Source organism: Pelobates fuscus, chromosome 6 (genome assembly GCF_036172605.1).
Source record: "Pelobates fuscus isolate aPelFus1 chromosome 6, aPelFus1.pri, whole genome shotgun sequence".
NCBI lineage: Eukaryota > Metazoa > Chordata > Amphibia > Anura > Pelobatidae > Pelobates > Pelobates fuscus.
In genome coordinates, this window is record NC_086322.1 from 25,440,079 (window position 1) to 25,463,902 (window position 23,824).

General features: G+C 48.3%; 1 protein-coding gene across 2 annotated transcripts in view; it reads right to left on the minus strand.

Annotated features, from left to right (window-relative positions):
* EXOC6B (exocyst complex component 6B) overlaps nt 1–109 on the minus strand; it is a 253,118-nt gene extending 253,009 nt beyond the window's left edge. For both annotated transcript variants that reach the window (XM_063457580.1, XM_063457579.1), the window contains exon 1: nt 1–109. This exon is cut by the window's left edge and continues 17 nt beyond it. In XM_063457580.1, coding sequence (XP_063313650.1) covers nt 1–72 — 72 coding nt within the window. In that variant the 5' untranslated portion in view covers nt 73–109.
* Between the last annotated feature and the right edge of the window lie 23,715 nt (nt 110–23,824).

Genomic DNA, 23,824 nt, shown 5'->3' on the forward strand with positions numbered 1-23,824 from the left:
GCAGGCGGTCTCGGTGCTCTCGATCTCCCGTAGAATCCGTTCATGTTCAGCCGCTGTATCCAGCTCCGCCATGTCAGTGGGACTCCCTGCAACCGCCCCGCCCACTCCGTCACGGCGTCCTGTGCGTCATCAGCGCGCGCCAGGCTTCCCGGGAAATGTAGTCCTTCCTTCAACGTGTCACGTGACTGAGAGTTAGGCCTTCCAGCCAATGGTGACGTGTGGGGCACGTCATGGGTTGCTCTGTACTGTGTGATAGTGAATCCTGTGCTGTGTTTCTATCAGAATAGCTACCATCCTCCCAGCATCTCAAATACACAGAGAGAGGGAAACTCTAATGTTAGGGGGGATAGAGAGGGGCACTCTGATGTTAGGGGGGGGGGGGGACAGAGAGGGGCACTCTAATGTTAGGGGAGGATAGAGAGGGGCACTCTAATGTTAGGGGGGATAGAGAGGGACACTCTAATGTTAGGGAGGATAGAGAGGGGCACTCTAATGTTAGGGGGGGATAGAGAGGGGCACTCTAATGTTAGGGGGGATAGAGAGGGGCACTCTAATGTTAGGGGGGATAGAGAGGGGCACTCTAATGTTGGGGGGGATAGAGAGGGGCACTCTAATGTTAGGGGGGATAGAGAGGGGCACTCTAATGTTAGGGGGGATAGAGAGGGGCACTCTAATGTTAGGGGGGGATAGAGAGGGGCACTCTAATGTTAGGGGGGATAGAGAGGGGCACTCTAATGTTAGGGGGGATAGAGAGGGACACTCTAATGTTAGGGAGGATAGAGAGGGGCACTCTAATGTTAGGGGGGTGGGGGTAGAGAGGGGCACTCTAATATTAGGGGGTGGGCAGAGGGACACTCTAATGTTAGGGGGGTGGACAGAGGGACACTAATGTTAGGGGGTGGACAGAGGGACACTCTAATGTTAGGGGGGTGGGCAGAGGGACGCTCTAATGTTAGGGGGGTGGATAGAGAGGGACACTCTAATGTTAGGGGGTGGATAGAGAGGGACACTAATGTTAGGGGGGTGGACAGAGAGGGACACTCTAATGTTAGGGGGGATAGAGAGGGGCACTCTAATGTTAGGTGGGTGGACAGAGGGGCACTCTAATGTTAGGGGGGGCAGAGATGGGCACTCTAATGTTAGGAGGGGATAGAGGGGCACTCTAATGTTAGGGGGGCAGAGAGGGGCACTCTAATGTTAGTAGGGGATAGAGGGGCACTCTAATGTTAGGTGGGTGGACAGAGGGACACTCTAATGTTAGGTGGGTGGAGAGAGGGACACTCTAATGTTAGGGGGTTGGACAGGGGGACACTAATGTAAGGGGGTGGGTAGGTGCAGCAGGTCTGTTTTGAGAAGTTTTAATTGACTTACTCATAACAATTTATACTAAATTAAAATGTCATTTATAACAAGAAAAATGTGTCTTATTTACACAGACTGAATAATCAGTATTCAACTTACTAATATGCATAGTTCTAGAGAGGGAAAAACCCTCCCCTTCTAGCCCCACCCACAAGTTCTGTGTCTATCCAATCACAGACTCCCCAATACAGCTCAATGGTTACATAAGCTCTGGGCAATTGCTGCCTCTTGAGTTTATCTCCACTGAGTTTATCTCCACTGAGCTAACCAAACCAGGAAGTAACAGGACCGGTTGTCTAACTGACAGTCATCGGGGGTGTAACAAGGTTAATTTATAAAAGTGCCAATTTCTATATATTTTTTCTTAAATGAAAGAGTGAAGGCACGTGGTCTTCCCACATAAAGCACTTAACAAGCTGAAGTGCTTTAGCGGTCTAGACAGGGACGTATTAGCCGCGAGGCAAACAAGGCATTTACCTTGGGCGGCATTTTCCAGGGGGCGCCTGAGTTTTGTCCTGCCTAGGGCAGCACAAAACCAGGATACACCACTGGGTCTAGAGTGTTCATTTAAGTAGAGAATCAAGGGGGCACCTGAAAAGTATGCTCACAAAGTATATCGCACAATGCATGCCTTGACGCTGTATCCGCAGACCAAGACCTTAGCCAGGTTGCATGTCTAGCTACTGTATTAAGGCCTGTCAATTTAAATGACAGTTTTACTGCCTCTAGCATAGTGTCAAAAATAAAACCAACTATTAAATTGATGGAGATATTCTCATTGGGTTCTAAAGAAGGTTCTCCAAGGTTGTGTTCGAATGGATTTAGCCTCAGAAGCTTGGGCCAGGGGACAGATGTTCTTTAAATAAGTGCTTTGCTCTGTAATGGAGGCACAATGATTTATCCCCTCACTTTGTTTGTCTGCCCGTTTGCCCATGCGATCTTTAAAGTGAATATGTTATAAAAAGAACAAAAAACAATAACATACCTTAAATTGCTCCTATATACATTGATTACATAATATATTACAAAGATACACAGTGTATTCAATGTTCCTCTGTTTAAGAGCTGCCAGCTTCAAACTTCATGGGTGTTCTCCACTCCGACTCCAGTCTTCATTGATTTGCCAAATTTCAGGGTGCTACCCCAAGCAGGGCAAAATTCCTGTGTGATATCGGCACACTGTCTTCCTTGTTCTAGTGTGCCGGTGTCTGAACGGAGTGACACTCTATTCCTATACTCCCTAGCCGACGCTAGGATGCACTGTCGAATGCGCTGTGGCTGCTATGCTTGAGAGAGTAGAATGACCTCATGTGGGAGGTCTTTTTTGCTCTCCCTTGCCAGTCACTGACTAACAGTGGGGAGAAAAACAATTTTTCTCCCAATCAATAAGTTTGCTAGCAAAACTGCCAGTAGAATGAATAGATAGCAATGTATGCTTAATTGTTTGGGGCATCATATATTCACTTTTAGACCATGAGAATCAGGCCCGGGCTGGGAAAAAAATTCAGCCTGGCCATTTTTGAATCACAGTGGCCCAGACAGAGGTGGCGTTTTGTAATCACCAATGATTAACACGCCCCCTCTCAAAGCATGTTGGTTCAATGCTCTTCCAGGGCAGCCCATGTGCAGAGCCCTACTGAAGAGCTCTAGCATGAGAAAAAGAACCTGTATTTGTTCTGGTATCTGGTGTCTCCATAAGTGGGATACCAGAGGACAGAATGGCAAGGAAAGTGAACCGTGCATGTCTTTGGAGGCTGCTTGTGGGATTGTGTGTTTGTAGAGTGAGTTGATTGTGGTGTGGTATTTTGTGTAAATTGGTCGGTTTCAGTTGTGATGTGTTTGTGGTGTAATATGTGTGGCTAGGGACTGAAGAGTGTGAGAGTGTGTGTGTATAGGGGTGTAATGAGTGTGTGCAAAGGGACTGTAGTATATGTGTGTGTGTAGGTGATGTAGTGTGTATGAATTGTAGAGAGTGTGTGTTTAGGGAATGTAGTGTGCATGTTTGAGTGTAGAGTATCTAGTCTATGCATCGGGGATCCAGAGTGTGTATGTCAGAAATGTAGTGTGTGTAGGTGGTGCAGTGTGTGTCTATAGGGGATCTCTTGTGTGTGTGTAGTGGATCCAGAGTGTGCGTAGGGGACCTAACATGTTGACAAGGGATTTAGTGTTTGTAAGTGGTGTAGTGTGTATAAGGCATGTTGTGTGTGTGTGTGAGGGGTGCACGGTGTGTGAGGAGTGCACTGTGTGTCTATAGGGGATCTTTTGTATGTGTAGCAGATCCAGAGTGTTTACAAGGAATGTAGTGTGTGTAAGTGGTGTAGTGTGTATAAGGCATAATGTGTGTGTGTGAGGGTTTATGTGTGTGACGGGTACTGTATGTGTGGTGAGCACTGTGAGGGGTGCAGTTTGTGTGATAGATGCACTACTGTATTTGGGTGTGGTGCAGTGTGTGTGTTAAGTGTGCAGTGTGTGTGTGTGATGGGTGGAGTGTGTTTTAAGGATGCACTGTGTTTGTGTGTGGTGCAGAATGTGTGTGAGAGGTGCAGTGTGTGTGTGAAGGATGCACTATATTTGTGTGTGGTGCAGTGTGTGTATGAAGGGTGCACTGTGTGTGTGTGTGTGTGAACAGTGCACTGTGTGTGTGGTGCAGCGTGTGTGTCTGTGGTGCAGCGTGTGTGTCTGTGGTGTAGTGTGTGTATGTGAGGGTGCAGATATAGGCAAATATATATATTCATTTTTTTATATTTTTTTAAAAATAAATAAACCATGTATTTAAATACATGGCTACTTCTGTGCATTTTAATATCTTTTTTTAGTTATATATTTGACCTCGCGAGAGGCAGGGCCTGGTGGAGCTGCTAGATAGAGCCGTCTTCTCTCTCCTCCCTCCTACCTCCCACCAGCCTAGTAAAGTGCCTGTGGGAAGCAGGCACACAGCAGGGCCGGCACTCGGATAGCGCTGGCCCTGCAGGGGCTGGCAGGGGAGATCCTGTGATCTCCCCTGCCGGCCTTGGCCCATGGCCATCGCAGCCCACCAGGCATTTGCCGGTTTGCCTGATGGCCAGTCCGGGCCTGATGAGAATCTCCAGTGGGAAGAGTAGTTTTGCATCGTAGCTTGGCAATAGAAACATCAAGCTCTGGTATGAAACCTAATTCGTTCCTATCAAGTTCATGTAACTGGAAAATTAATTTTAAATGTTTTGCTACTCTTGTTTTTTCTACTCTTTTTGCATCACATTCAGACTTTTAGAATGAAAATAGAAGATTCTTGGATGCTTTGAAGTTTAGGCTAATTATAGTTCACTCATATAACTTGGCACTTACCTAATAAAACATTCAATCTCCTCTTCAGGAAAAGCACCCCTTCTTCTGTTAATTCCCCCCCTTCAGAGAATGATGCATCCTGCTCAGCTAATTAATATTCGGAATCCAGCAAGGGATCTGAGTCTGTGTCTACCTACACAAGTCTTATAGTTGATGTTTCAGAATCAAAGTTTAAATCTCCTGGAGGCTGCATGAATGATATTCTTATATCTGTAAAAAAATTTGTTGAAGGGGCGTGGCTTGGACTCCGAGAGTGATGGCAGCCTAACTCCGGAGCTCCGCACCGAAGGCTCAGTAAACAGCCCTGTAATCAGCGATTACCGACAACTCAGTCCCCCTAAAGTGAAGCCAGCATGAGCGGAACACAGGTGCTACCCTCAAATCATGTCGCAGAGGAAAGCGGCAACGAAGAAACAGAGAGGGGATAATCCCTCCGTCGCGGACATGCTGACCGCCATTAAGCCTGCGCCACGTGGAACACACGGAGCAGAAAGCCCGGCGGGCGCATCCTCCCCGAGCCCCCTAGCAACTCCGGAATCGCTTTACGGGCATGCCGAGGATCCTCAAAGCGCTATACTGCACTAACAGGTGGAGGTAAACGGGTACTTGGCGGGAGAAATCGAACAGTCAGCCAGGGAAGTGAAGGCCGAAATACAGGCCATTGGTATCAGAACAGAGGCCCTGGAAAGCAGACTGGAGGATGTGGTTACAGCACACAATGACACCACCACGGCCACCAATGCCATCCTGACCAGGGTAGCTGAGCTGGAAATGAAACTAGAAGACAGTTCCAACAGAACGAGGCGCAACAACATGCGCGTATGCGGCCTGCCAGAAGAGGTACAAGATGGCGACTTGGAACAAGTAATGGCGGAGTGCTTTTGCGCCAGCCTGCCACAGATCCCGGAACACTTATGGCATGTCGACAGGATTCACAGAGCACTGCGTGCCAAGGGCCCCAAAAACAGCCCACCCAGAGATATTATCATCAGATGGCACTTTTACTCCACAAAGGAAGCAATACTTAAGCAGAGCAGGAACCACCAATATACGTACAAAGGAGTGGTGCTCCAGATCTATCAAGACATCGCCCCAACAACCCTTGCAAGGAGAAGGGAATGGAAACCCATCGCTGACCTCGTCAGAGCAAAAGGCCTATGATTCGCCTGGGGATTCCCCTTTAAGATGCTGATCTTTAACGGCCCGAGACCTACAGTTATTAAGCCATCCATGGACCCCAGGGGGGCCCTTCGTGACCTGGGCATTCAAGTACCAGACGACCTCATTTTTCCAACAAGAGGCCCCAGGGCACTGGACCTCCTCCCCAGGGACTGGTCGGAGCACAGGGCGCGCCCTACTTAAGCAGAGGTGGCGGAGGTCCACACTGGAGGGACTTAAGCAGCGGACATTGGGACACGCAAGTTGATTTCATATTTGCATGCTGACTTAATTCATATCACACCTTTGAGACACTAAGGCTGGCATTACAGCTATAATGACATGGGGGACAGAAGTGGCATGGGGTCCACGGTACTAGAGGAAGGGAGGGGCGGGGGAACAGAATACCGCAATGGAGAATAGAAAAAAAAAAAAAAAACACTGGAAATGGATATAAAAATATTAATGTTTTACACCTATATATGGACCAATGATAGCTGACCCTCTCTCGGCCATGCATGGGTCACGCCTGTGGTGGTCGGGAGGGTGACCCCAATATTAGACCTCTACAAAAAAAAAAAGGGGGGGGCCCACTTTATGAAGTACTATAGGACGTGACCGGGAGATAGTGGTGTGCAGGGCGGGGGCCCCACGGAAGAGGGGTAAACTGAGGGGGGGGCTCGCAGGACGAGGCTAGGGTAAGCACGCACGGGGGACCTCCCCGGGTAAACTGCGCCCTCTCCCCCCGCCCTTAGGTGAAGGATTAGAGAGAGGGGATCATACCACCCCGGGGAGTTCAAGATAAAATCCAGGCACCCCCCCACCCCCCCGAGCAAGATAACCAACACATAGAGAGCCAGCTTCTAGGGGCCGGAGACTGGGAATACCCCATGTCACGAATATACAGGGAAAGTTAGAAAGATGTTACGAGCCTTGCCACGGTGCTCGATGGCTGTACACCTGCCCCGCCTGAGACTACCTCTCGGCGCGGCGAGTGGCCACCCCCGATCGCCTGGCGGACGATAAGACCGGGATGTTTGATCTGATGGGAAGGAGGATCGTGAGGAAACAACCTCAGACAGGCCTAGGTCAAGGTTGTATATGTTATGTTTTCATGTTACCAACGCACGTTTTCTTACCCCATTTTGTTTATTTCCCTACCCCCACCCTCACTCCCACTAAGACAAGGTTCACCCGACAACCAATCCGGGGGGGGTCGCCGGGGCGCACACCGCATAATGGAGAACGTACAGTACTACAAGCCAGCCGCACACCGAAGCACAAGGTACAACAACACACTACCCACATTACAACATGGAGCTTAAACTTACCTCACTAAACGTCAACGGTCTTAATGTCCCGAACAAACGTAGGCTGCTACTAAGGGAGCTACATAGACAAAGGGCAGATATAGCGTTCATTCAGGAGACCCACATACCGAATACATCTAACATACAAATCACAGACCACATATACACGAGAGCATATGCAGACAGAACACTCTGCAAAACAAGAGGGGTAGAAATAGTCATACACAAATGATGTCCACTGGTGATACAAGCCATACATAAAGACCCGGACGGCAGGTACATAATAATTACGGGAACAATCAACTCAACTACATACCACCTCATTAATGTATATGCCCCCAACACCCCAGAAGTAACATTCTGGAAGATGCTAGAAACTTTAATAATCTCCCTGACAGGGGGCATACTGATCCTAGGTGGGGACATGAATGCAGCGCCGTGTACCGCGGTCGACCGCAGCGGCAGGGCAGGCCAGCCCAGATCACAGGGTATGGGGGGACAGGACCGCCTCCTTAATAAATTTATCCAGAACACTGGGTTATTGGACCCCTGGAGACTGCAGCACCCGAGTTCGATAGACTACACCCACTACTCAGCAGTACACTCCACATACTCTAGAATCGACCTATTCCTTACAAACCAGCAAGGCATGATATGGGTCAAGACAACAGTAATTAACCAAATATCGTGGTCAGACCATGCCGACAGAACACTTACCCTGAAGACACCAGGGCCATATACCCCCGGGAGATGGAGCTGCTCCAGGACCTTCTTAAAAACCCAGAGGTCCTGGAGCAGCTCCTGTCACGATTCGGGGAACCCAACACGCTAACACACACACAGACACACACACACAGAAAGTGTGCAGTACCGGTCCTTAGAGTGGCCGGGCTAAGCACACACAAAATAGTCAGGAGACAAGCCGAGTAAGGGGAACCAGAAAACAGAATAACGATAAACAAGCCGAGGTCAAAGGGTAGGAGAAAGTCACAAAGTCAGTATAACAAGCCAGAGAGTACGTAACCAGAAAGCACACGTTCACAATCAATACTATAAAGCAAAGACCACAACAGGGCAGGGAGGAACAGGAAAGGTAAGTATTTAAACCAGAAGGTTAATTCTGATTGGCTAATTTCCAATCAGAATTAACAATCACACGTGGGAGATATCTAAACCTCCCACTGTGATTGAGGCACTGTGCCTTTAATGCCGGGTCAGGTGACTGACCCCGGCATGTAACAAATTGGCCAGTCTCCCAGCGTGCAGCGTCATGCATGCTGCCGCCGGGGGACCCGGAAGAAGACGTGGGCGGCACCCGTGGCTGGGAGGATGCCGCCCGCCGAACACATGGCAGGAAGGGGACCGCGGACGGCTGGAGGGTGAGTGCCGCGAGCGGATTGCAGCCTCCCCTCGCAGCCGCCCGCGGGATCCTGACAGCTCCAGACCTAAATAAACAACTACTTCCAGCTAAACACCACCGAGGACTTATCCCCGACCATAATATGGGCAGCCCATAAAGCAGTTCTGAGGGGGACCATAATAAAAATAGCAACTCACCATAAAAAACAAAAACTAGCGAAGCTCACAGAACTGCAGACGGCTTTGCACATGAGGGAAATGCAACATAAACAGAATCCCACACAAAACAAACTAGACGAAATACAGAATATCAGACGTACCCTGAGGGACCTCCTCTTGGACGAGGTGAGCAGAGACATCACCCGTTCGAGAAGACTCTTCTAGGAAAAGTGCAACAAGATGGACATGTTATTAGCTAGGGCCCTCATACCCAAACAAAAACATAAACACATTACGTCCATCGACAATGACAGGGGCCAAACCCTCACATCCCCACAGGACATTGCCGAGGAATTCACAAACTTTTTAGAAAAACGATATAATCACTCCCCCGGAATGGACGGCACGAATAGGGAACATGTTGAGGCAGTCGCAAAATTCTTGGAGGGGGTAAACCTCCCCAGGCCCAACAGGGAAGACCTAAATGAACTGGAGGCACCAATCACAATAGAAGAGGTGGAAAGAGCCATAGGGGCTATAGAGGGTAATAGGGCTCAGGGTCCGGGCCCAGATGTGTTCGACGGGGCCTATTATAAAGCACTACGGGCAGAGCTAGTACCACACCTGACGGCTATGTATCAGGACTGGATGGAAGTGGGACGGCCCAATGCGGAGGTGGCCACGGCAGACGTGATACTAATCCCAAAGCCGGATGACACGAAAGTAACCAATTACCGCCCCATTTCCCTAATCAATGTTGACACTAAAATCTACACTAAAATCCTGGCCACCAGGCTGGGAAATATTCTGCCCAGGTTGGTTCATGCGGACCAGGTGGGCTTCGTACCAACCAGGCAACTATACAAAAATACTAGACGGGCGGTGGACCTGATCTGGTGGGCCGAACAGACCCGAACGTATTCTCTCGTCCTGTCACTGGATGCAGAGAAGGCCTTCGACAGGATCCAATGGCACTACTTGTTCGCCCTCCTGCGCCATATAGGCTTACCAGACAACTACATCACAGCGGTTAGAGCACTGTACACGACTCCACAAGTTTAGATAGCCATACCAGGAGCGACCCCGAAACCATTCAAGCTAAGCAATGGTACACGGCAGGGCTGCCCGCTCTCGCCACTTCTCTTCATTTTGGCCCTAGAACCCTTCCTGCACAAGATCAGGGATCACCCTAAAATAAAAGGGCTTACAATAGCAACAGAACAATATAAGGTATCTGCATACGCAGATGATATCCTACTAACGATTACTGATTTGAAAAGTTCCCTCCCAAGCCTGATCCACCTACTAGGGGAATTCACACAGGTATCGTGTTATAAAATAAATCTGGAGAAATCAGAGGCTATGCCGCTGGGGTTGACGGCAGAGGATGCGGCGCTGATAGGGAAAACAGCACATATCAAACTAAACCAACAGCACATAAAATACCTAGGAGTACGATTAACGACGGACATCACACGACTATTTCAAGAAAATTACACACCGATGATAAAAACGTTAATTAAAGACTTAGAAAAATGGCATGAAAAGCCGATCTCATGGATCGGTAGGCTTCACGCTATCAAAATGAATGTTTTGCCGAGGATGCTATTCCTGTTCCAGGCACTGCCCATCAAAGTCACGAAAGGGGATCTCCAACTCCTACAAACCACAATAGATAAGTTTATATGGGCACACAAAAGACACAGAATAGCCCGATGCACACTCTACAGACCAAAAGGACTGGGGGGATTGGGGCTGCCCAACTTCCACCTATACTACCTATCAGCACAATTAGCCCAAATAATAGAGTGGCACTCACCCCCAGAGACACGTAGATGGGCAGACCTGGAATCCCTAATGATGGGATCGGACCTCCCCCCGTACTGGATTTGGGTCCCAAAACCAGACAAACCAGCCCTGCCCACAGTCTGCCCAGCAATAACTAATTCCATCAGAATATGGGATGCCACCGCACATAAATACACACTGACCAGAACACCCTCACCCCTCACCCCATATTTGAGAAACAAAGCATTCCCACCCGGCATGGGAGGATTGGAATACACGGGCCTACAGAGGTACTACCACTTATACAACAGGGACACATTCAAAACGTTTGAGGAGCTAAAACAAAATGCACCATTACAAACTAGAGACTTATTCAGGTATATCCAAGTACGCGATTTTGCTAAACACCCCGAAATAAGAAAGGCAGCTGGGGCCCCACTGACCAGCTATGAGAAATTATGCATCACAGAATCAACACGTAAGGGCTTGATCACCACATTATATGCACAACTCAGCGGCCCAGATAGAGAAAAAAACCCCTTACTTACATCACCCAATGGGAAAAGGATCTACAACACACATTGGAAGGGGAGGACTGGAGGGACATATGGGAAGCAGCAGCGAAGGTGTCCGTATGTGTAACACTTCAGGAACAGGCATACAAAACCCTCCTGAGGTGGTACACTACACCAGCCAAATTATTTAGAATGGGGAAAACCACCACGGACACATGCTGGAGGGGTTGCGGAGAGAGAGGATCTTACATCCACATGTGGTGGACGTGCCCCAAAGTGGCAAGATACTTGTCGGACATTGAGACACTGATGACGACAGTACTAGCACGACCGATAAACAAAGACCCATGGACCTATCTGCTAGCCAAACCACAAGACGACCTGACGGCAAGAGAACAGAAGCTAGTTAATAAACTTACCTTAGCGGCCAGAAGAGCGCTGACCCAACAATGGCTCAGCCCGGACACCCCTCCTATACACAAAGTGATACACAAAATAAAAGCCAACTGTTTAATGGACAAATTGACAGCGCAAATACGGAACACCATGGGCACCTTCTCAAAAGTGTGGCAACCATGGGAGGACTATATAGACAGGACGACACAGATGCCATGAGACACGCTAGAAAGGCTCGGCGACACATTACCTCGTGAGTGCGGTGGGTGCACCCGGTGGGATCCCCCTCCCCCTCCTACTTACCCTAAAATCAAGTTCGGTCTGGAGCGACAGCCTACACGGCCAAAAGCAAGACGTACTCTCTGTACCGCGGGCAACAAATGAGAACACCAGTCCCCCACCAATACGGTGACAGAAAGGACCTACAGCAGTAGCAATACACATAAACACTGTTTATAACACAGCATAGGCTCACTATCGAAAGCTCTCTAACAGAACGGCACAGTACACGGGCTCGCCATGTAGTAAATTAGAATATCGTTAGGTAATCAACCGCGGTACATACCTAGGAATAACTGTTCAACGGGAGAAGTGCAAAGTAAGAGGGGTGGATTATACACTTGTAATGCTCAAAGAATCAGAATAATGCGATATGTTAACGCAATGGTACACAGTCATTTGTTGTCAATGTATTGTAAAGATGACACGGTATATGTACGAAATGTAACGCTCCATACCTGAACTCAAAAATAAAGAATTTAAAAAAAATAAATAAAATTGTTGAAGAATTTCCTTTTTGCTTCTTCAGTGGAGCCTTTAGAAAAACGATCACTGGGTTATTGATTATTACACCAAGTGCTTATGAGTTGCATGGTTTCGAAGTGATCAATGCCATTTACTAAAGGCGAGTTAGAGTAGAAAGAAAAAAGAACACTATTTAAAATACATAATTCAGGAGAAAAGATGATCATTAAAGGGATACCATAGTGGAAGGAATACAAACCTGTATTCTTTACACTAAACCTCGCTCTGGTCCCCCCCTTCCTCACGACCCCCCCTTACAGTACTTACCCGAACCCAGCGCCAATATCCGTCCCTTCTCTGACGTCATCTAAAAGGGGGGCAGGTGCTAACGCACACGCATTAGGCACTCCCCATGGGAAAGCACCACTGCAATGTGGGAAAGCACCTACAGGGATTTGACTGTCGCTGGATGTCCTACTGCAGAGCGTGAGGACGTCCAGGGACAGTTAGGCAACTACAAGTCAACTACCCAACAGGAAGTGCCTCTAGTGGCTGTCTCATTGACTGCCACTAGAGGCAGTCTTAGTCCAGCAAGGTAATCATTACAGTTTCTCTAAAACTGCAATGATTTCCATTGTAGGGCTAAGTGTGAAAGGGACATTGCACCCAGACCACATCGATGAGCTGAAGTGGTCTGGGTGCACACTGCAGATAACAAGACACTGACGACGAAATGGCACAAACAAATATTGTCTCTATCACCCGTGGAGCCTGACAGAATGCGGATTTGCTTCTGTTCCCAACAGTTCCCTTCTCAGTTCAATTGGCTTTCAGGTCCACGAGCCCTAGCTTGTCACATAGACTCTGGTAACATTCTCTGGCCATTGACTTGGTTAATATATCTGATGTCATCTCCACTGTCAGACAATGGCGTAACAAGCCCTTGTTCCTGTAGACTCTTTATTTCATAGCACTTGACATCAATATTAATTATTGTACTTTGATACAGAGAGTCTTATACAACCCATTGTCTTCAAATGTCTGTATAGTCTGGGTTATGACACCTAGAGTTAACTCATAGCACACACCTCTAGATACACCTCTAAAATAGGGTTATCCCCTAGCACATACCTCCAGATACAGCTATATCAGGGGGGTTCCCCATTCACCTGTGCAACTGACTTACTGTTATCTGCCTTCCTGATGGTTAATGCATGCTAGCATGTCTCTTCGATCTGCTGTGTTGGAGATCCTCACCGCCATCTTGTGGTCAGATGCGAGTACTGCACTACACATTGACTTGTACAGTTTATTGTAATCCATTACTAAAAAAACAGCTATTTGAAAATATATTGCTGGTCATGACTGGTTCATCTACTACCAAGTTTTAATATAAAGATATGCAACTGGGTTAATGTTCCAGTATGGCTAAGCCAAATGGAAAATGGTTTAGGTAATAAAGTCCAAACTTCAACATCTGAGGAAAGGGATTTAGAGGTAATTATTTCAGATGACTTAAAGGTAGGCAGACATTGTAATAGAGCAGCAGGAAATGCTAGCAGAATGCTTGGTTGTATAGGGAGAGGTATTAGCAGTAGAAAGAGGGAAGTGCTCATGCCATTGTACAGAACACTGGTGAGACCTCACTTGGAGTATTGTATGCAGTACTGGAGACTGTATCTTCAGAAGGATATTGATACTTTAGAGAGAGTTTAGAGAGGGGCTACTAAACTGGTTCATGGTTTGCAGTATAAAACGTACCAGGGAAAGTTAAATGATATTAACATGTATAGCTTGGAGGAAAGACGAGACAGGGGGGATATGATTGTAACGGATCGCCTGGCACCCCGACTTGGTACCTCCGTTAATGGATGCTCCTAGTGCTTCCTGAGGACTCCAAGCACTCTGGCAGGCACCACAATCACCGAATCAGAGAAGCCTTTAAATTCTCCCAAGCATATGAATGCTGTAGACCATTGAATAGGAACCATACAAATAGGCTTGTACTCCTAGCAGTCAACTGGAACAGCATGCAATAAATCCTTCCCCCAATAATGAGACGACACATCACTTTGAGGGTAAAACAGGAACTCTCGACTGGCTCATCCAGCCTGGCTTTTATTACACTTGTACACTTACAGGCCACACCCAGGGGGAGGCATAAAATCACCAATCACACATCTGGTGCAACCCACACATTCCCTCCCCTCAGATAAACAGTTAAACCAATTATTACATACAATAAAAATACAGTTTTCACATACACACTGTAACTTTAAAACCATACATCCAATTTCAATAAAAGTTGCATATTCAGACTCAGCATACATCAAACATAAACACTTCCAAAAATCAGCCAAATCCCTCCAGTGGATCAAAAGTTAGCTGGAAGTCCTTTATGACCGACCGCAAGCACAATGTCCTGCCCAAAACAGTTCCATAGATTTGGGCTGTGCGGTCGGTCAATTTCATGCGAAAAAATGACTAAGTCCCATTTCGAACGGGACTTAGTCTCTGGAGCTGCAAGTTCCGTATGGGAAAGGTAAGGGTCAGCGGTGTTCGGCAGAATGTGTAGCCGATTTTAGTTCCACAGAATCTTTAACATACACCGCTGACCGCATTCGAATGACCAAAATGGCCGCCGCCACGTGTTCGGCTGCCGAATGGCGGCCACCCAGCGCTCGGCAACTAACCTGCAGTAACCTCACAGCCTGGGAGGTAAATTGCCTGCACACTTTAACTTCTGGGTGGTCCGCCTGTGTGGTACTTGGTTCAGTAAGCCCTATTTACTGAACCAAGTGGGGGAAAGCCAGGAACAAGTTATTTTACAGGTCTGGGGACATAGTCTTAAAGGGACATTGTTCACCAAAGTTACAAGATGTCCCCAGCCGGTTCTTAAAGGGCCATACACACCAAATAAAAGTCCATACGTTTTCAGGGGCCATAGTCTTAAAGGGTATTGTTACCCAAAGTCTCAATATGTCCCCAGACAGTTCTTAAAGGGCCAGCAGCAGTACAATAAAATACCATTCACTGTGCTTAAAGGGCCAGTAGCCGCCATATAAAGTACAATATGCCCCAAATAACCCAGGGGCCATAGTCAGTAGGTAGGAGGCTAGCAAACAGGCTTCTCCAGGGCCCAGTGGCGAGGTTGGTTTCGCCACATTTCTCCCCTTTTCCAAACAGACTAACAGGGTACCTGACCTCTTGCCGGTCAGTGCCCTTGTTAGTCCAGCAGCCCACCCACAAAACAGAAACAGCAGTACAGCCCACCCACAATAAATGGTTACTACACCTGAGTAAGGGAATAACTTGTCCAGGTCCAGGTGCCTCACCACGGCTGTGTGGGGGACTGGTAGGCCGTTTTGGTGGGTTGCTGAGTGGGCAGAGACCAGCGGTACTCTGCCCTGATGCCAGCACTACCACGGGAGTAGTCTGGTTGGAGCCTGGTTGCTGGAGACCGACTGTCTCCCCTTTAGCAGCGCAGCTCTGCTGCTGGAGACCGACTGTCTCCCCTTGAGTTACACCGCTCTGCTGCTGGAGACCGACTGTCTCCCCTTGAGTTACACAGCTCTGCTGCTGGAGACCGACTGTCTCCCCTTGAGTTACACAGCTCTGCTGCTGGAGACAGACTGTCTCCCCTTTGGCTAAACAGCCCTGTTGTGGGGGGGCAGGACCGACCGTCCCTACCCCCAGTGCTGGAAGTGCAGAGACCACGGTCCCATCTGCGCAGGTGTGGGGCTTACAGTCTCCCCCTGGTACATTAAGCTGCCGCTGGGGAGAGGTGGTAACCAGCTCCTCTCCCATTAGAACACTCTACCCATTGATGATCCGCCGCTGGGGAGAGGTGGTAACAATCTCCTCTCCCATTAGAACACTCTGCCCATTGATGATCTGCCGCTGGGGAGAGGAGGTAACAATCTCCTCTCCCATGCCTACTTTCAGTCTTTGTGGAGGGAGACCGACTGTCTCTCCTCCCAATTCAGTGTCCTGCTGCTGGGGAACGGAGACTGGGCTCTCTATTCCCAAAAAATCACACTGCTGCTGGGGGGTAGGACCAACTACCTCTGCCCCCTGTAACTCAGCCTTCCGCTGGGGAGGGAGGACGCTGCTCTCCTCTCCCTGCACTTCACACTGCCTTCCCGGCATATCACTCTGCTGCTGGGGGGTAGGACCAACTACCTCTGCCCCCTGTAACTCAGCCTGCCGCTGGGGAGGGAGGACGCTGCTCTCCTCTCCCTGCACTTCACACTGCCTTCCCGGCATATCACTCTGCTGCTGGGGGGTAGGACCAACTACCTCTGTCCCCTGTAACTCAGCCTGCCGCTGGGGAATGGAGACTGGGCTCCCAATTCCCTGCAATTCACACTGCCGCTGGGGAATGGAGACTGGGCTCCCAATTCCCAACAAATCACACTGCCGCTGGGGAGGGAGGACGGCCCCTTCAGCTCCCTGTAACTTGGGCGCAGAGACCACGGTCCCATCTGCGCTGGTGAGGGGTTTACTGTCTCCCCTTGGTGGGTTAGGTTGTCGGTGGGGAGAGGGGGTAACAAACTCCTCTCCCTTACACACCTTCAACCGCTGGGGAGAGGGGATAACAGGCTCCTCTCCCTGCACCGTAGACTGCCTCTGGGGAGCAAGAACGGCACTTTCAGCTCCCTGTAACGCACACTGCCGCTGGGGATCTGGGCCGACTGCCCAGCATCCCTGTAGGGCCGGTAGAGAGACCGCAGTCCCATCTCCACCTGCCATCTGTGGGTCTTCCCAGGACCAATCCGTGAGGCCCCTCAACATTTGTGAGTAAGGGCCACCTGCTTCCCCACCTGGCAACTCTGGCTGCTGCTGGGGATCTGGGCCGGCTGCCCAGCATCCCGGTGGAGAGACCTTGGTCCCATCTCTACCTGCCTGTTGTGGTTCCTCACAGGACCAGTCTATGAGGACCCCCACTTCGGGTTCCTCCCGCCGCCTCAGGGAAAGACGGCTAACCTCCTCGGATGCAGCCTCTACTCGGCTGCTGTAACACTCCTGCTGCTGAGCATACTTCCTCTCTTTTGCCAACCGGAATTCTCGGTCCAGCCTTGTGTTTCGCTCAGCCATGACCTGGTTCCAGATCACCCGGCGTGTCTCCATGGGTATATCATCCCCATACTCGGCCACTCGCTGCCTCACCTCGGCCAGCCAATCATCTCCAGAGCCAGAACCTTCCATACTTGTCTGCTCCCAGGGGCGCTGCACGACTGCTAGCGTTGCCCTCAATTTGTAAATCCAAACGAACTGTGTCTCCGAGCTGCTTTACCTCACACTAGGACGCCATCCCACCGCTTGCCACCAATGTAACGGATCGCCTGGCACCCCGACTTGGTACCTCCGTTAATGGATGCTCCTAGTGCTTCCTGAGGACTCCAAGCACTCTGGCAGGCACCACAATCACCGAATCAGAGAAGCCTTTAAATTCTCCCAAGCATATGAATGCTGTAGACCATTGAATAGGAACCATACAAATAGGCTTGTACTCCTAGCAGTCAACTGGAACAGCATGCAATAAATCCTTCCCCCAATAATGAGACGACACATCACTTTGAGGGTAAAACAGGAACTCTCGACTGGCTCATCCAGCCTGGCTTTTATTACACTTGTACACTTACAGGCCACACCCAGGGGGAGGCATAAAATCACCAATCACACATCTGGTGCAACCCACACATTCCCTCCCCTCAGATAAACAGTTAAACCAATTATTACATACAATAAAAATACAGTTTTTACATACACACTGTAACTTTAAAACCATACATCCAATTTCAATAAAAGTTGCATATTCAGACTCAGCATACATCAAACATAAACACTTCCAAAAATCAGCCAAATCCCTCCAGTGGATCAAAAGTTAGCTGGAAGTCCTTTATGACCGACCGCAAGCACAATGTCCTGCCCAAAACAGTTCCATAGATTTGGGCTGTGCGGTCGGTCAATTTCATGCGAAAAAATGACTAAGTCCCATTTCGAACGGGACTTAGTCTCTGGAGCTGCAAGTTCCGTATGGGAAAGGTAAGGGCCAGCGGTGTTCGGCAGAATGTGTAGCCGATTTTAGTTCCACAGAATCTTTAACATACACCGCTGACCGCATTCGAATGACCAAAATGGCCGCCGCCACGTGTTCGGCTGCCGAATGGCGGCCACCCAGCGCTCGACAATTAACCTGCAGTAACCTCACAGCCTGGGAGGTAAATTGCCTGCACACTTTAACTTCTGGGTGGTCCGCCTGTGTGGTACTTGGTTCAGTAAGCCCTATTTACTGAACCAAGTGGGGGAAAGCCAGGAACAAGTTATTTTACAGGTCTGGGGACATAGTCTTAAAGGGACATTGTTCACCAAAGTTACAAGATGTCCCCAGCCGGTTCTTAAAGGGCCATACACACCAAATAAAAGTCCATACGTTTTCAGGGGCCATAGTCTTAAAGGGTATTGTTACCCAAAGTCTCAATATGTCCCCAGACAGTTCTTAAAGGGCCAGCAGCAGTACAATAAAATACCATTCACTGTGCTTAAAGGGCCAGTAGCCGCCATATAAAGTACAATATGCCCCAAATAACCCAGGGGCCATAGTCAGTAGGTAGGAGGCTAGCAAACAGGCTTCTCCAGGGCCCAGTGGCGAGGTTGGTTTCGCCACAGTGATATAAACATTTAAATACATAAAGGGAATTAACACAGTAAAGGAGGAGACCATATTTAAAAGAAGAAAAACTACCACAACAAGAGGACATAGTCTTAAATTAGAGGGGCAAAGGTTTAAAAATAATATTAGGAAGTATTACTTTACTGAGAGGGTAGTGGATGCATGGAATAGCTTTCCTGCTGAAGTGGTAGAAGTTAACACAGTAAAGGAGTTTAAGCATGCGTGGGATAGGCATAAGGCTACCCTAACTATAAGATAAGGCCAGGGACTGATGAAAGTATTTAGAAAATTGGGCAGACTAGATGGGCAAAATGGTCACATTCTATGTTTCTATGTTTCTAACATTACCAGTATAGCAAATTTCAATGTGTATAAAATGAAACATGTAATGTGCTATATTTGACCGTGTAACTTTCCAAAACACCATAAAACCTGTACAGTGGGGGTAGTGTTTTACTTGTGAGACGTCGCAGATACTTGACAGTCGGCTGACACAACTGAGTTTTCTTCCTGGACACCTTGTATCCTGCCTTCCAGAGGATGTGTAGTAAATCATGTGTTGCTTGTTGACATATTTCTCTAGTAACTGCCGCTATCAACAAATCATCTACATATTGCAATAGTACACACTCTCCTGGGATGGACTTGAAATCCAGTAAGTCTTGACTTAAAGCTGATCCAAATAGGGTAGGTGAATTTCTAAACCCTTGGGGCAGTCTTGTCCAAGTCATCTGGCGTTTCGAGCCCGTTACAGCATTTTCCCATTGGAATGCGAAGATACACTGGCTTTCCGCAGCAATTCGAAGGCAAAAGAAGGCATCTTTGAGATCTAGGACAGTAAAATAGGTAGCCCCGCCCGGAATTAAAGCAAGCAGGTTATATGGATTGGGCACAACTGGGTGTATACTTACGACCGCATCATTGACTGCTCTCAAGTCCTGCACAGGGCGATACTCATCTGTACCGGGCTTTTGAACAGGCAACAATGGGGTGTTCCAGGGGGAAGTACAGAATTTTAGGATACCATACCTTATGAACTTATCCAAATAAGATTGTATGTTCTTCTTGGCCTTTTGTGGGATATGATATTGTCTTAAGCTCACTGGATAAACCCCAAGTTTCAGTTCGATTCGAATTGGTGGAATATTGCGAGCAAGTCCTGGTGGGTTGTTCTCTGCCCACACTCCTGGTATATTGAACAAGGATTCATCACTCTTAGGGTTTTGGCTAGTCAACACTGTATAAAGTCTCCACTGTTCTTCCTTTGGTACAGATATTGTCATTATACCTGAAGGTCCATTGAACTTTAAAGATGTTGTTCCATTAGGTAGAAACGTTATCTGTGCTTGTAATTTTGACAACAAGTCACGTCCTAGCAGTTAGACTGGACATTCAGGCATATAAAGGAATTGATGTTTCACTACGTGGCCTCCCAATGTACAGAGTCGACTTTTAAGAACCGGTTTAGCAGCACTCCTTCCAGTTGCTCCTATTACGGTGATAGTTCTTCCAGATGGAGGAGCAACTAGGTCAGTCACCACCGAATGTTCAGCACCAGTATCAATCATGAAAGCACTCCTTTTTCCCCCTATTGCTACATCGACCATAGGCTCCGCTCGGCCAAGGGGGATGGAGCCCGGTCGGTATCAATAGTCCTCCATGACTGTGTCAGCCAACCCCACAAAGTCCCTATCTTCTCTATCGCGGGGTCTCTGCGCTGCTGGATAGTACCTGTCTCCACTAACACTTCCTCTATTATTACCACTATTCCCTCCAGGACCTCCTCTACCTCTCGCTCTGCCTCTATAATTACTATATCCTGCCCTAGGTCCGTCTCTCTCATACTGTTCCCTTTGTGGACACTCACTTCCCCAATGCCCTTCTTCCCTACAATACGCGCATTGATTCCTACTCAAGGGTTCGCTATTCCATTTACTCTCGCCTTTAAGGGTTCCTTTTCCCTTCTATCTACACCTGCGATGGCCACCGCTAGCATATCTGCTTTTCTACGCATCTTACGCTCTTCCTCCTTCTTTGTCTCTGTCTCCCTATTCATGTATACTTTATTGGCTATCTCCATGAGTTGGGTTATAGACATCCCTACGAACCCCTCTAACTTCTGCAGCTTGCGCTTTATATCTCCGTAGGCTTGGCTGACAAAGGCAGAGTTAACCATCCGGGAATTCTCAGGAGCCTCCGGATTAAAGGGGGTATACAAACGGTATGCCTCCAATAATCGGTCATAAAAGACACTGGGCGATTCATCACATTTCTGTAATACCTCAGCCGTCTTAGACATGTTAATCGCCTTCTTCCCTCCAGCTTTCATGCCAGCAATAATAGCGTCCCTGTAAGCTTTTAAATGGACCATGTCTGCGCCATTGACATTCCAATTTGGATCGGTGTTTGGATAATGGGCTGCGGCCCATGCTGCTGGGTTGGCCTGATTTTGTGTACGGGCCACTTCTTCCAGCGCTTTAATTGCCGCTTGATTTATCCTTGTCCTTTCCTCATTATTAAACAATGTCATCAACAATTGCTGGCAATCAGCCCAAGTGGGATTATGTGTCTGGACTATAGAGGTAAACAAATCCGTCATGGCTTGAAGCTTTTCGGTGTAAGAGGAGTTATGGGTCTTCCAATTAAATAGATCAGTGGTTGTAAAAGGGACATAGACGAAGACTGGATCAGCATATTGTATCTGTCCGTCACCGTTAATATGTGTCGGGCCAGGAGTCAATCGAAGAGGCATCTGATAATGTCAGGGTTGTAGGGTACCAGTCATTTGTCGGGTTAGTATGGGGCTTCGTTGAGATACGTCAGTTAGGGGTTCCGGTCGAGGGGTAGTAAGACAAGGGGATGGAGACGCTTTACTAAGGGGAAGGTTGGTAAGTAAAATATTCCGGGCCGGGCTAGGAGGAGCCTGACCGGAAACTAGATATGGCGCCAAATCTGGGTAAGTGGAGTTAACGGAGGTAGGTACCGGAAGGGGAGGGTTGGGCTCTGAGCTAGAGTAGGTGGGGACAGCGGGGCAAGGGGAGGAGCGTTTGCAACAGCACCTCCTCTTCCGGTGGAGGAGGAGTAAGGTGGGCGGCATGGGGATCTCAGACTCAGGGGGCGTGTCCAAAATGGGCGTGATTACGGCCTTAGTGGACAAGCGAGTCCTGGCCACCATGAGGCGACATTGTTCCTCGTGGCATACTCGGATCCATTTTGGCGAGTCATTTACGGCCTGCCTCCAACAGTCAATATATGGAAACTGCCCGTAAAGTTCAGGCCTACCTGATACAGCCACGTGTACACGCTGTACCAGATTAGGATCCAAACTGCCACGTGGTGGCCATGCGGCAACCAAAGTAGGCCATTCCCTACATACATAAAGTAGTCAGGCGTGCTGGAGACATCTTTACCCCCAAATCACATACAGTATATCCCTTTTTAAAGTTTTTTAACATACATCCTAAGGGATCCAAAACCGTTGAATCTGACGCGCCCATACTTAACAATGAAGCGTCGTCTCCAACGGAAACTAAACAAACACTCTTCCAACGGTCACACCCGTTCCCTCGGCAACAGCACCACGTGGTACAGTTACTAAGCGAAACGCACACAACAAAACACTCAGGGAATTCCCGTACACACACAGCTATTACACCAGTCACTAAGTAACTAATACTGTGCCCTTTGGCGAAACTATACGGTCACCCACGCTATAATTCCCTATATCTGAATTACCCGTCTATAACATACCCCAGTAACATCGTCTTTACAAACAGTAGTTATAGTACGGTTAGCATTGGTTAGAGTACAATTTAAAGTCACAGTTCAATTAGTAGTGGTTATGGTGTTAAACATAGACGACAGTTATTAGTACTTATTCACAGTATCAGTAATTATACATGGTTATGGTACCGTGCGCTATAATACAGTTACACACTATTCACACTCTCGCTAGACGGCAGAGCTCACGCTATCTAGCAAGATATACACGCTACTACAACAATCTTTAACACTTTTACAATTCCCAACTAATCTATTGGCCAGTACCTTGATGGACTACCTAAAACTATCTACATACGTTTTGGTTAGCCACACTGCCCAAGCACCACATATAGCGAACTAGAGGGCGGAATTTACAACAGCACCCTTTTAGTCTATTTACTCTATCAAAAATCTAGTGGGTTCCAAATTTACACTCCTTCCCACTTAGCCAAGATAGGTTGAGATCTAGCTAACCGAATTTACACAGGCGCCGCTTAGTCTCCCGGTCCCTCCGACCTAGCGAACGAAATATACACCCTAGAACGCTAGTCTAGACAAGACACCGGTGTCCGGCTAGGGCTATTTACACCAGAACCTCGCCTGACTCCAAACCAAAATTAAACGGGCTGACTACAGGGCGTTTAATTGAGCGGTGCGCCTTCGCTCCTTCCCTCCACTGGAGGGGGCAGGTTCCAAATAACCCCTTATGGGCCTACCGCACAATCGGTATCCAATACCCCTAGTGGGTCCACCGTCTAAAACAGCGGTAGTCTTACCTCCTCGTTCCTGAACCTGAGTTCACACTCATCGACGGGGACACCCCAGCACTTACTACGTAGAGGCCGATGATCTCCTGGACAACGGACCAGTGGCGCCGAGACGAAGGGAGGTCCACGCAGAAGTTCAGGGGTGCAGCCGTAGAGAACGTGGGCAAAGATAGACCGTCTCACGCCTCTGCTTCTCAGCTACCGTTGAACGATGAGCTTTCCAGCCAATGCACCAAATGATACCGGAGAAACTGACGGAAGCCAAGCACAGAGAGATGGACACAGGTTTCTTCGGGAAGGAAGAGATTCTTTATTCGGTTCACCGAATGGGACTCAGAGGGACTAATGTCACCAAAATACAACAAGATCGGAGCCCCGGACAATAGTGTAGGCTCCTTATATAGGCATGTAACTCCACCCATAATCAGCTCCACCCACACATACTCTTACCCAATCAATCGAACAAGAACTAACTTCCTGTTTGACCACATGGCTTGCCCAGCA